Genomic DNA, 15,282 nt, shown 5'->3' on the forward strand with positions numbered 1-15,282 from the left:
ATCATCTCTGAAGAAGATTAATTCTCCCTTTCTCAGCAGTAATTGGCTATAGCTTTTATCTAGCGTGGGGTCTTGTGAGATTTCTTCCAACCTCATCTGACTGTCAATTGCTGTTGTTATTATCCAACATAATAACAACATACTGTTTGGGCAACATACTGATGATGTAACATGGGTACAGCTTCCTTATCATGTCCCATAGATACCATCTCACAGCATACTTGCTGGTTCTCTGGCTCTTATAGTCTTTCTGTCCTCTTTTTGTGATGTTGCCTGAGTCTCAAGTTTTGGGCTTGCATTCTAGATGTATTGATTGGGACTAGTTATCACATTGTCTGCATTTTTACCTCTTATGGATTTATGTAATGACTTATTCTGCAAAAGGAGGCTTCTTTGGTGCACGATTAGAACTGTATTTGTCTGTGAGTTTAAGAAGAGGTATTTAAATGCAATCAGACTCCTGAGGCTGCAGAGCTGAAGAGACTACCAACACTGCCCACCCCTGCTCACATCCCTGGCCCAAGAGGAAACTGTATACGGCCTCTGGGTTCCCGTAGAGGAGGGTCCAGGAGCAGCAGGTCTGCTGCATCTGAGACACTGCCAGAACCTGAAGGGACGGACAGGATAAACAGTTCTCTGCAACCAAATCCCGTGGGAGAGAGAGCTAAACCTTCAGAGAGGCAGACACGCCTGGGAAACCAGAAGAGACTGCACTCTGCACACATCTCTGACGCCAGAGAAAAACACCAAGCACTATTTGGAACCCTGGTGCACGAAAGCTCCCAGAAAGGGCGGCGCAGATCTTCCTGGTTGCTGCCGCCACAAAGAGCTCATAGGCAGCACCCCACGAGCAAACTTGAGCCTCGGAACCACAGGTAAGACCAACTTTTCTGCTGCAAGTGACCTGCCTGGGGAACTCAAGACACAGGCCCACAGGAACAGCTGAAGACCTGTAGAGAGGAAAAACTACACGCCTGAAAGCAGAACACTCTGTCCCCATAACTGGCTGAAAGAAAACAGGAAAACAGGTCTACAGCACTCCTGACACACAGGCTTATAGGACAGTCTAGCCACTGTCAGAAATAGCAGAACAAAGTAACACTAGAGATAATCTGATGGCGAGAGACAAGCGCAGGAACGCAAGCAACAGAAACCAAGACTCCATGGCATCATCGGAGCCCAATTCTCCCACCAAAGCAAACACGGAATATCCAAACACACAAGAAAAGCAAGATCTAGTTTCAAAATCATATTTGATGATGATGCTGGAGGACTTCAAGAAAGACGTGAAGAACTCCCTTAGAGAACAAGTAGAAGCCTACAGAGAGGAATCGCAAAAATCCCTGAAGAATTCCAGGAAATCATAAATAAACAAGTAGAAGCCCATAGAGAGGAGTCACAAAAATCCCTGAAAGAATTCCAGGAAAACACAATCAAACAGTTGAAGGAATTAAAAATGGAAATAGAAGCAATCAAGAAAGAACACAAGGAAACAACTCTGGATATAAAAAACCAAAAGTAGAGACAAGGAGCTGTAGATATGAGCTTCACCAACAGAATACAGGAGATGGAAGAGAGAATCTCAGGAGCAGAAGGTTCCATAGAAATCATTGACTCAACTGTCAAAGATAATGTAAAGCGGAAAAAGCTACTGGTCCAAAACATACAGGAAATCCAGGACTCAATGAGAAGATCAAACCTAAGGATAATAGGTATAGAAGAGAGTGAAGACTCCCAGCTCAAAGGACCAGTAAATATCTTCAACAAAATCATAGAAGAAAACTTCCCTAACCTAAAAAAAGAGATACCCATAGGCATACAAGAAGCCTACAGAACTCCAAATAGATTGGACCAGAAAAGAAACACCTCCCGTCACATAAGAGTCAAAATACAAAACACATAAAATAAAGAAAGAATATTAAAAGCAGTAAGGGAAAAAGGTCAAGTAACATATAAAGGCAGACCTATCAGAATCACACCAGACTTTTCGCCAGAAACTATGAAAGCCAGAAGATCCTGGACAGATGTCATACAGACTCTAAGAGAACACAAATGCCAGCCCAGGTTACTGTATCCTGCAAAACTCTCAATTAACATAGATGGAGAAACCAAGACATTCCATGACAAAACCAAATTTACACAATATCTTTCTACAAATCCAGCACTACAAAGGATAATGAATGGTAAAGCCCAACATAAGGAGGCAAACTATACCCTAGAAGAAGCAAGAAACTAATCATCTTGGCAACAAAACAAAGAGAAGAGAAGCCCACAAACATAACTTCATATCCAAATATGAATATAACAGGAAGCAATAATCACTATTCCTTAATATCTCTCAACATCAATGGCCTCAACTCCCCAATAGGAAGACATAGATTAACAAACTGGATACGCAACGAGGACCCTGCATTCTGCTGCCTGCAGGAAACACACCTCAGAGACAAAGACAGACACTACCTCAGAGTGAAAGGCTGGAAAACAACTTTCCAAGCAAATGGTCAGAAGAAGCAAGCTGGAGTAGCCATTCTAATATTAAATAAAATCAATTTTCAACTAAAATTCATCAAAAAAGTTAAGGAAGGACACTTCATATTCATCAAAGGAAAAATCCACCAAGATGAACTCTCAATCCTAAATATCTATGCACCAAATACAAGGGCACCTACATACGTAAAAGAAACCTTACTAAAGCTCAAAACACACATTGCACCTCACACAATAATAGTAGGAGATTTCAACACCCCACTCTCATCAATGGACAGATCATGGAAACAGAAATTAAACAAAGACTTAGACAGACTAAGAGAAGTCATGAGCCAAATGGACTTAACAGATATTTATAGAACATTCTATCCTAAAGCAAAAGGATATACCTTCTTCTCAGCTCCTCACGGTACTTTCTCCAAAATTGACCATATAATTGGTCAAAGAACGGGCCTCAACAGGTACAGAAAGATAGAAATAATCCCATGCGTGCTATCGGACCACCACGGCCTAAAACTGGTCTTCAATAACAATAAGGGAAGAATGCCCACATATACGTGGAAATTGAACAATGCTCTACTCAATGGTAACCTGGTCAAGGAAGAAATAAAGAAAGAAATTTAAAACTTTTTTAGAATTTAATGAAAATGAAGGTACAACATACCCAAACTTATGAGACACAATGAAAGCTGTGCTAAGAGGAAAACTCATAGCGCTGAGTGCCTGCAGAAAGAAACAGGAAAGAGCATATGTCACCAGCTTGACAGCACACCTAAAAGCTCTAGAACAAAAAGAAGCAAATACACCCAGGAGGAGTAGAAGGCAGGAAATAATCAAACTCAGAGCTGAAATCAACCAAGTAGAAACAAAAAGGACCATAGAAAGAATCAACAGAACCAAAAGTTGGTTCTTTGAGAAAATCAACAAGATAGATAAACCCTTAGCCAGACTAACGAGAGGACACAGAGAGTGCGTCCAAATTAACAAAATCAGAAATGAAAAGGGAGACATAACTACAGATTCAGAGGAAATTCAAAAAATCATCAGATCTTACTATAAAAGTGTATATTCAACAAAACTTGAAAATCTTCAGGAAATGGACAATTTCCTAGACAGATACCAGGTACCGAAGTTAAATCAGGAACAGATAAACCAGTTAACCAACCCCAAAACTCCTAAGGAAATAGAAGCAGTCATTAAAGGTCTCCCAACCAAAAAGAGCCCAGGTCCAGACGGGTTTAGTGCAGAATTCTATCAGACCTTCATAGAAGACCTCGTACCAATATTATCCAAACAATTCCACAAAATTGAAACAGATGGAGCACTACCGAATTCCTTCTATGAAGCCACAATTACTCTTATACCTAAACCACACAAAGACACAACAAAGAAAGAGAACCTGAGACCAATTTCCCTTATGAATATCGACGCAAAAATACTCAATAAAATTCTGGCAAACCGAATCCAAGAGCACATCAAAACAATCATCCACCATGATCAAGTAGGCTTCATCCCAGGCATGCAGGGATGGTTTAATATACGGAAGACCATCAACGTGATCCATTATATAAACAAACTGAAAGAACAAAACTACATGATCATTTCATTAGATGCTGAGAAAGCATTTGACAAAATTCAACACCCCTTCATGATAAAAGTCCTGGAAAGAATTGGAATTGAAGGCCCATACCTAAACATAGTAAAAGCCATATACAGCAAACCAGTTGCTAACATTAAAACTATTTGAGAGAAACTTGAAGCAATCCCACTAAAATCAGAGACTAAACAAGGCTGCCCACTCTCTCCCTACTTATTCAATATAGTTCTTGAAGTTCTAGCCAGAGCAATCAGGCAACAAAAGGAGGTCAAGGGGATACAGATCGGAAAAGAAGAAGTCAAAATATCACTATTTGCAGATGATATGATAGTATATTTAAGTGATCCCAAAAGTTCCACCAGAGAACTACTAAAGCTGATAAACAACTTCAGCAAAGTGGCTGGGTATAAAATTAACTCAAATAAATCAGTAGCCTTCCTCTACTCAAAAGAGAAATAAGCCGAGAAAGAAATTAGGGGAACGACACCCTTCATAATAGACCCAAATAATATAAAGTACCTCGGTGTGAATTTTACCACGCAAGTAAAAGATTTGTACAATAAGAACTTCAAGACTCTGAAGAAAGAAATTGAATAAGACCTCAGAAGATGGAAAGATCTCCCATGCTCATGGATTGGCAGGATTGATATAGTAAAAATGGCCATTCTACCAAAGGCGATCTACAGATTCAATGCAATCCCTATCAAAATACCAATCCAATTCTTCAAAGAGTTAGACAGAACAATTTGCAAATTCATCTGGAATAACAAGAAACCCAGGATAGCTAAAACTGTCCTCAACAATAAAAGGACGTCAGGGGGAATCACTATCCCTGAACTCAAGCAGTATTACAGAGCAATAGTGATACAAACTGCATGGTATTGGTACAGAGACAGACAAATAGACCATGGGAACAGAATTGAAGACCCAGAAATGAACCCACACACCTATGGGCACTTGATTTTTGACAAAGGAGCCAAAACCATCAAATGGAAAAAAGACAGCATTTTCAGCAAATGGTGCTGGTTCAACTGGAGGTCAACATGTAGAAGAATGCAGATCGATCAATGCTTATCACCCTGTACAAATCTTAAGTCCAAGTGGATCAAGGACCTCCACTTCAAACCAGATACACTCAAACTTCTATTATTAAACTTCTATTATTAATAATAGAAGAAAAACTAGGGAAGCATCTGGAACACATGGGCACTGGAAAAAAATTTCCTGAACAAAACACCAATGGCTTATGCTCTAAGATCAAGAATCAACAAATGGGATCTCATAAAACTGCAAAGCTTCTGTATGGCAAAGGACAAAACGGCAAGCAACAGATTGGGAAAAGATCTTTACCAATCCTACAACAGATAGAGGCCTTATATCCAAAATATACAAAGAACTCAAGAAGTTAGAATGCAGGGAGACAAATAACCCTATTAAAAATGGGGTTCAGAGCTAAACAAAGAATTCACAGCTGAGGAATGCCGAATGGCTGAGAAACACCTAAAGAAATGTTCAACATCTTTAGTCATAAGGGAAATGCAAATCAAAACAACCCTGAGATTTCACCTCACACCAGTGAGAATGGCTAAGATCAAAAACTCAGGTGACAGCAGATGCTGGCGAGGACGCGGAGAAAGAAGTACACTCCTCCATTGTTGGTGGGATTGCAGACTGGTACAACCATTCTGGAAATCAGTCTGGAGGTTCCTCAGAAAATTGGACATTGAACTTCCTGAGGATCCAGCTATACCTCTCTTGGGCATATACCCAAAAGATGCCCCAACATATAAAAAAGACACGTGCTCCACTATGTTCATCGCAGCCTTATTTATAATATCCAGAAGCTGGAAAGAACCCAGATGCCCTTCAACAGAGGAATGGATACAGAAAATGTGGTACATGTACACAATGGAATATTACTCAGCTATCAAAAGCAATGACTTTATGAAATTCATAGGCAAATTGTTGGAACTGGAAAATATCATCCTGAGTGAGGTAACCCAATCACAGAAAAACACACTTGGTATGCACTCATTGTTAAGTGGCTATTAGCCCAAATGCTTGAATTACCCTGGATGCCTAGAACAAATGAAACTCAAGAGGGATGATCAAAATGTGAATGCTTCACTCCTTCTTTAAAAGGGGAATAAGAATACCCTTGGCAGGGAAGAGAGAGGCAAAGATTAAAACAGACACAAAAGGAACACCCATTCAGAGCCTGCCCCACATGTGGCCCATACATATACAGCCATCCAATTAGACAAGATGGATGAAGCAAAGAACTGCAGGCCGACAGGAGCCGTATGTAGATTGCTCCTGAGAGACACAGCCAGAATACAGCAAATACAGAATGCCAGCAGCAAACCACTGAACTGAGAATAGAACCCCCTTTGAAGGAATCAGAGAAAGAACTGGAAGAGCTTGAAGGGGCTCGAGACCCCATATGTACAACAATGCCAAACAACCAAAGCCACTACCTAAAGACTATACATGGACTGACCCTGGACTCTGACCTCTAGGTAGCAATGAATATCCTAATAAGAGCACCAGTGGAAGGGGAAGCCCTGGGTCCTGCTAAGACTGAACCCCCAGTGACCTAGATTGTTGGGGGGAGGGTGGCAATGGGGGGAGGATGGGGAGGGGAACACCCATAAACAAGGGGAGGGGGAGGGATTAGGGTGATGTTTGCCCGGAAACCGGGAAAGGGAATAACACTCGAAATGTATATAAGAAATACTCAAGTTAATAAAAAAAATAAATAAATAAAAATAATATGCAATCAGAAATTATGTTGATTTAAGAAACTGGCGGTAGTAGGTTCTCCTTTAGGGCTGCACTAGCATGCAGTATCTGACATGAATTTCCTCTTACTGAGTGGCATTAATATTTCTAGAGCGCATCAGACCACAAACAGGAAGGCATACTTCTTGGCCTCTATTTAAATCTAAGCTTCATACAAGTCCCTCAAAGATATGCAAAGATATAGAGACTTCTCTGTTCATTTATCTTCTTAGTGTAGCTACACTGGATGAATTTCCTTTTAAACATTCCATTCACAGTTTACAATGACCATAGAACATTATTTATATATGAGCAAATCCTATTTTAAAAGTTTAAAATTATTAAAATAGAAATGTTTTTATATTTAAAAAGCCACTGTAGTGAACTACTTCATAGTTAGAAGAAGATTCAGATCGTCTCTCTACATGTGGCCCAAATTCTACATTTTACCAATCTTCAAATAACAACTTATTGTTATGTTGTGCCACAGGCTTTTAGAACTAGAAAAGAAGAAAATGACCCAATTCCTTGTATAGAGCTAGCAGAACATTTATAACAAACATGGATAAAGAAAATAGAAGAAAAAGGTATTGATTGGACACATTTTAGTAGAGGACATAAATACAAAACTATAAGTGCAGTAAATCAGACTAGGAATATTAGGGGGGAAAGGACATTTATTAGTTTATGTGTTAGTGAATTGAACAATAAACAAGGTGTGGGTAAGGCTGATTATTCCTTTTTAGATAACAGACCCCCTTGGCATCTGCCTAAGCAAGTGTGTAGCATGGGCTCTGGTTACCAGCCATTCTTCTAGTGAAAGTCTTTCATGGACAAAAGTCCATTCTAAAGTGATAGGTGTACTTTTCTCCTATTAAATTTAATAGATTATTACTTCCTTAGTAGGTTGGCATATATAGTAAAATAACTAATATTGGAAAGTATGTTTTGTCTCTTCTTTTTTGTCTATGAGAAAAAATTGATAAGTGAATCAAAGAAGTATTTAAACCACAAAGGAAGGCATCATCTGCTGTCTCCATTATAGTCCGTGAAGATATAGATCATGGTAAGCTCATCTGTGGTTCAGGAAGAAGAGAAAACAGTAATATTGATATCTCTGAAAGGTTCTTTCTTGCTCTCAGAAATCAAAATCACTAGACATTGAAGAAGATAAATTGTTTCCCAGTGAAACTATTTCTTCTCTGTTTGTGCCTGGTCAAATTTTACAGAATAATATTTAATAAGTCCCTTTGGGATATTTTATCTACTTTCGTGACTCCTAAACATGCTTCCCACAGCTGCTGCTGATCTTATTATCTGAACTTAATTTGTGAATTATATTGCTTATGGAGTCTTGCAATACACACACACACACACACACACACACACACACTGTTTAAAGGAACAATGGTTAGTTGTATATATAAGTGATTCCAATTTCCCATTAAATACTATTTAATCTATTTGGATGTTAGTAGGTAGGGATGTTTTGAAAATCTTCAAATTATGATAAGTCAAGTGATTGCATTACGTTGAAGGTACCCTGACCTAGAAGTTATTGTATTGATTCTTAGATCTGTGCTCATAGATGACAGTGATTGAATACAGCTTCAGTACCCTCACATCTTGTCATGAGCTTTTCTCCAATGAAAACCAGAGTTAGGCACAGTGATAGCCCCCTTTTTCTGAAAGGGGAGGGGGCAGTGTGTGTGGTCGGTGTCTTCTCCTCCCCTTTCCATGTTTTCACAATATATTAGGAGGTAACTGAACTAACAGGAAAACAAAGTCAGCTCATTTTAGAAAAAGTCCATCTCCAAGTATCTGCTCAGAAGAAAAGAATTTCCACACTAACAGCTACTTGCTTCTCTCGCTCTGTATCCAACGTGACTTCACATGCTTTTTTGTAAGTTTGAGGAAAGTTTCTTATTTAATCTAAACTTTATTTATTATGAAATTTCAGATAAAAAGGAAAATCACAATGAAAATATAACTATTGCTGTCTATTCTTTCTAAATTCCTGCTGTTTATAAACTTAATTACCAAGATAATCTGAAGGTGAACAACTCTTTAAATACACCTAGTGTGGGAAATCTTGTTTGATGCTGTTGCACTTTTTTATACTAAAACTATTAGAAAGCTTAGCTCTTTGAGAGATATGCTTATAAAGTTTCCATTAGCTCATGGAAGAAATGGGCTAATGACACAGAACGAAAGCACATTGGAGGCTTTATTTTTTAATGTAAGACTACATATTTTGAAAGAAGTAGGGGAATTTTTTTTGTGTGTATCTTTCAACAACAAGGTTATCTGTGCTGACCAGGAGGGAAGTTTCCTATACTTGTTTCCATAGCATATAGCAGAATATCGCGGATGTTCAGCAAATGTCTGTGCATTTTACAACGTGTGCTTGTGTCACCTGGAGATAGGAGCAACATACATAGTGTTCATTGGTTATTCTTTTTTACTTGACTTTGTATTCATTGAATGGAAACTTTGAAATATTCTACAGGGGTTGCGGATTTAGCAAGCACAAGGCCCTGGGTTCGGTCCCCAGCTCCGAAAAAAAAAAAAAGAAAGAAAGAAAGAAAGAAAGAAAGAAATATTTTACAATGAATGTAGCTTGCTAACATTTTTAACATTGGGTAAAATTGATCTGAACATGAAAGTAATATTTTATCTTCATTGCTTACAAAAGGTAAAGAAATACTGTATTGAAATAAGTGATCACTGTTCCATACATTGTATTAACTGAACCCTCTAGTGGAATTAGCATTCTACTTCAACTTCTCTAATGATGCAGGAATCTGTCTTGAATAAGTGGGCAATTAATCTCTTATGCAGTCAGCCAACTTAAATAAATTTTAATCCTAGTAACAGTCACCTTTGTGGGAGATGATTCCAGTAATCACAAATCTGTTTCTTGGACTCAGAAGATATTGTCTCTCAATAGTTTCCTGTATTTGACTTAAAGTAAAACACGAATTTATCCATTCTTATTTACAAAACCTTTCACATAATATCAAAATATAACAGTGAAACATGTTGAGAGAAATCAATATTTTTCTGAGATTTTTATTTTAAATGTGAAACTCATATGAATTCTAGGCTAAAGAATGGTATAGAGTCAAACAAGAAAGCTACAGCAGTGGTTTAAAAGCTGCGGTTCAAAGCTTAGAAAACCTTCTCTCTGTTGAAAGGGATTTAAGCATCTGAACAGCCTCAAAAGAAAATAGCACCGAGTTAATAAAATAATTAATTTACATTGTCCTTAAACTGTATGCAGAAGACTCTTTAAATATGAATCTACAGTAAAAGCCTAAGCTTGAATCTTTGATTCAGTCAACATCTTCAACTGAAGACTTTAAAATATCATTAAATTATTCACACGGCAATTCTACTAATGAAACTGAGTAAAATAGAGCAGAACAAAAGAGGATATGACACATGCATTGAACAATGTTGGGATTCTAGAGGATATATACATTATATGTATGCGCTTGGAGTATGTTCTACACAGGCTCTTAAGCAAGATGTAGGGGACACAACAGAATTTTCTGAGTGTCCACAGGGAAGTATATGTGTATAAAATGAAGCACAGAGCGTAACAGAACCAAAGATAACTATATTCTAGCCCTATGACCATCTGTGGACACAAAAGTGAAAAAACAGTGATCCCTAACCTAAACCCAGCTGCAGTTATAACACACTTCCAATCGCTCTATGACATACTGTGTTTTATTAGTTCTGAAATCCATGGCAGTAAATATTAAAATTATAACATACTTTGTATTTATAAGAAAAGTTGATAGAAGAATGGTTGATACATTTCTCATCTTAATTCCACATGAAAATGACTATATACAGCATATGTATATAGTTGTCTGCCTCAACTAAACTGTACAGCCACCACCATGATGGAAACATATTACCATGTTTCAGTAAAAATTGGTTTGAACATGAAAGCAGCATTTGCTGAATGATGTCATATATTAGCAGTCAGATTATAGAACACACATTTCCTTCTGGTTCATTTAAAACATACAAAAGCTTTTAATTTAGTGACTAACGAAACAAGAATATCATGGAGTGTTTTCTTAAAAGCATTCACCATAAGAGGCACAAATGTACTATCCAAATACCTACTTTGAACATTCATACCAGGTTTAAACTCTCTTTCACAGGAAAATGGGAGGAAATCAGACCTTGATTACACAGTTCATCCTTCTGGGGTTTCCACTCAGCCCAAGGATGCAGATGCTCCTCTTTGTCCTCTTCTCACTGTTCTATGCTTTCACCCTGCTGGGGAATGGGACCATCCTAGGGCTTATCTGCCTGGACTCCAGACTCCACACCCCCATGTACTTCTTCCTGTCTCACCTGGCCATTGTCGACATTGCCTATGCCTGCAACACAGTGCCCCAGATGCTGGTAAACCTTATGGATCCAGCCAAGCCGATCTCTTTTGCTGGTTGCATGACACAGACCTTTCTCTTTTTAACATTTGCACACACGGAATGTCTCCTACTGGTGGTGATGTCCTATGATCGGTATGTGGCCATTTGCCACCCACTCCGATATACTGTCATCATGAGCTGGAGAGTTTGTGTTATATTGGTACTCACTTCCTGGATTTTAGGTGTCCTCTTGGCCCTGGTCCATCTTGTATTACTGTTACCATTACCTTTCTGTGGTTCACAGAAAGTGAATCACTTTTTCTGTGAAATTATAGCTGTTCTCAAACTTGCTTGTTCAGACACCCGCATCAATGAGGTCATGGTTTTGGCTGGGGCTGTGTCTGTGCTTGTGGGACCATTTTCTTCAATTGTAGTGTCTTATACTCATATTTTGTGTGCCATCCTGAAGATCAAGTCACAGCAAGGTCGCCAGAAAGCCTTTTCCACTTGCTCCTCTCATCTCTGTGTCGTTGGACTCTTCTATGGTACAGCCATTGTCATGTACATCGGGCCTCAACATGGGAAGTCCAATGAGCAGAAGAAGTATCTCTTGCTATTCCATAGCCTTTTCAACCCTATGCTCAACCCCCTGATTTATAGTCTGAGGAACAAAGACGTCAAAAGTGCTCTGAAGAGAATGCTCATTAAGGAGGATACGTCTTCAGGATGTTAAAAAATAAAGGACATTGCAAAAATCTTAGAATTAATTTCATTCAATATTGACCAGGATATGTAAACTTGGTCATCCTTTCCACTTTCTTCTAAAGGCCTTCTCACACCTTCCAAGAACTTCCCTGTGTTTTATTTTCTCTTGCTTTGCAGATTGGTGTAGCACGAGGAACCCAAACATACATGGGCATGACAGTGCACAGGATTTTAATGCAGCTAAAAACAATTGTCGTGTTGCCCAGGCTACCAACCCTGTGAGCTACAACAACAAACACTTTGAAAATATACACACAGGTGCAATAGTGCTACAAAATCCTACATCAGTCCTGGCAAGAAATGTTGCCCAGAATCTACCTAGAGATGAGCAAAGGAAACTAGGATAGGATGGATTGAAGTGGGAGACAAGGAGGCAAATCAGGTAATGTTTGGTGGCCAATGTAACGATGGCCAAACAATAGAGGGATGGATATTTTATTTTTAATATTGTTGAAGTTGCACAAAATGTCAGTTCATCTCAGTGAACTATCTAAGGCCAAGAACTCATGGGAGAACTTCTTAAGATGAGAAATAAGACATTTCGTCATACTGTCTTCCAATGCGTGGATCTTGCCTTCTCTCACAATGTAAGAAAGTATGACCTTGACTTCTGTCTGTGTTAATGTTGTGCTTTCTTGGACTTGATACAAATGGACTATAGATCCTCAAGGTGTTCATTGTTTTAATCTAACTTTTTTCAGCCATTGTTCTATTTGTCAGAATTTTCCAAGGTGAATGGAGGCTTTGATTGTTCATCTTCACTGCATTGTACAAACACATCACAACATGTTCGTTCTGTTTGGGGGAGATATTGGATCTGTCTATGGAGTTAGCTATGATAAATAATTGTTCTGTAAATGTTGTTCTATATACCTTTCAAAAAGCATTTAGTGATATATAATATATTTATATATTATATATGTATATATAGTCAAGGAGGCACTGGGTAATGGGTGCCCCAGACTTGGATCTTCTTTGCAATGAATGCCTAACTGTCTGCCTATGATAGAATTACTGTCATTTACTTATGGCCTGAAATTGCATTACAGTGAGTGGGAGTTGGTAATGCAATAATGAGCTGAATGCCGCTTCTACCCAGCTGGCTTTGCAGTCTAATGGGGGTGCTATTTTTGCATTAATGCTCATAGATACATCACTGCCCCATAAGCATATCTAACTTTCTTCTGAGCAGAACAAACAAGGACAAGGCAGGCATTTGTTGCATTGTGATTGATTTCATCTCCTTAATGAACAACAACAAAATTCTGGGGTGATGAGGAAAGTGAATTTTAAGTGATTAAATTGTATGTGGGGGTGAAAGCAGGTACTGGCTAGATTTATGTCATGTCAACTTAACACAAGCTAAAGTCACATGAGTGGAGGGACCTTCAATTAAGAAAATGCCCTTATGGATACAGATCGGAAAAGAAGAGGTCAAAATATCACTATTTGCAGACGACATGATAGTATATTTAAGTGATCCCAAAAGTTCCACCAGAGAACTACTAAAGCTGATAAACAACTTCAGCAAAGTGGCTGGGTATAAAATTAACTCAAATAAATCAGTTGCCTTCCTCTATACAAAAGAGAAACAAGCCGAGAAAGAAATTAGGGAAACGACACCCTTCATAATAGACCCAAATAATATAAAGTACCTCGGTGTGACTTTAACCAAGCAAGTAAAAGATCTGTACAATAAGAACTTCAAGACACTGAGGAAAGAAATTGAAGAAGACCTCAGAAGATGGAAAGATCTCCCATGCTCATGGATTGGCAGGATTAATATAGTAAAAATGGCCATTTTACCAAAAGCAATCTACAGATTCAATGCAATCCCCATCAAAATACCAATCCAATTCTTCAAAGAGTTAGACAGAACAATTTGCAAATTCATCTGGAATAACAAAAAACCCAGGATAGCTAAAGCTATCCTCAACAATAAGAGGACTTCAGGGGGAATCACTATCCCTGAACTCAAGCAGTATTACAGAGCAATAGTGATAAAAACTGCATGGTATTGGTACAGAGACAGACAGATAGACCAATGGAATAGAATTGAAGACCCAGAAATGAACCCACACACCTATGGTCACTTGATTTTTGACAAAGGAGCCAAAACCATCCAATGGAAAAAAGATAGCATTTTCAGCAAATGGTGCTGGTTCAACTGGAGGGCAACATGTAGAAGAATGCAGATCGATCCATGCTTATCACCCTGTACAAAGCTTAAGTCCAAGTGGATCAAGGACCTCCACATCAAACCAGACACACTCAAACTAATAGAAGAAAAACTAGGGAAGCATCTGGAACACATGGGCACTGGAAAAAATTTCCTGAACAAAACACCAATGGCTTATGCTCTAAGATCAAGAATCGACAAATGGGATCTCATAAAACTGCAAAGCTTCTGTAAGGCAAAGGACACTGTGGTTAGGACAAAACGACAACCAACAGATTGGGAAAAGATCTTTACCAATCCTATAACAGATAGAGGCCTTATATCCAAAATATACAAAGAACTCAAGAAGTTAGACCGCAGGGAAACAAATAACCCTATTAAAAAATGGGGTTCAGAGCTGAACAAAGAATTCACAGCTGAGGAATGCCGAATGGCTGAGAAACACCTAAAGAAATGTTCAACATCTTTAGTCATAAGGGAAATGCAAATCAAAACAACCCTGAGATTTCACCTCACACCAGTGAGAATGGCTAAGATCAAAAACTCAGGTGACAGCAGATGCTGGCGAGGATGTGGAGAAAGAGGAACACTCCTCCATTGTTGGTGGGATTGCAGACTGGTAAAACCATTCTGGAAATCAGTCTGGAGGTTCCTCAGAAAATTGGACATTGAACTGCCTGAGGATCCAGCCATACCTCTCTTGGGCATATACCCAAAAGATGCCTCAACATATAAAAGAGACACGTGCTCCACTATGTTCATCGCAGCCTTATTTATAATAGCCAGAAACTGGAAAGAACCCAGATGCCCTTCAACAGAGGAATGGATACAGAAAATGTGGTACATCTACACAATGGAATATTACTCAGCTATCAAAAACAACGAGTTTATGAAATTCGTAGGCAAATGGTTGGAACTGGAAAATATCATCCTGAGTGAGCTAACCCACTCACAGAAAGACATACATGGTATGCACTCATTGATAAGTGGCTATTAGCCCAAATGCTTGAATTACCCTAGATCCCTAGAACAAAGGAAACTCAAGACGGATGATCAAAATGTGAATGCTTCACTCCTTC

The 15,282-nt window shown here is 38.7% G+C and overlaps 1 protein-coding gene across 1 annotated transcript; it reads left to right on the forward strand.

Annotated features, from left to right (window-relative positions):
* The first annotated feature begins 11,050 nt into the window (after window positions 1-11,050).
* Or2a25 (olfactory receptor family 2 subfamily A member 25) lies at window positions 11,051-11,992 on the forward strand. Its single transcript, NM_001000846.1, is given in 1 exon segment — window positions 11,051-11,992. A coding segment is annotated over 1 exon segment (942 nt).
* Window positions 11,993-15,282: the final 3,290 nt, after the last annotated feature.

The sequence above is a fragment of the Rattus norvegicus genome, chromosome 4 (assembly GCF_021556685.1).
Source record: "Rattus norvegicus strain SHRSP/BbbUtx chromosome 4, alternate assembly SHRSP_T2T, whole genome shotgun sequence".
In the NCBI taxonomy this organism is placed as follows: Eukaryota; Metazoa; Chordata; class Mammalia; order Rodentia; family Muridae; genus Rattus; species Rattus norvegicus.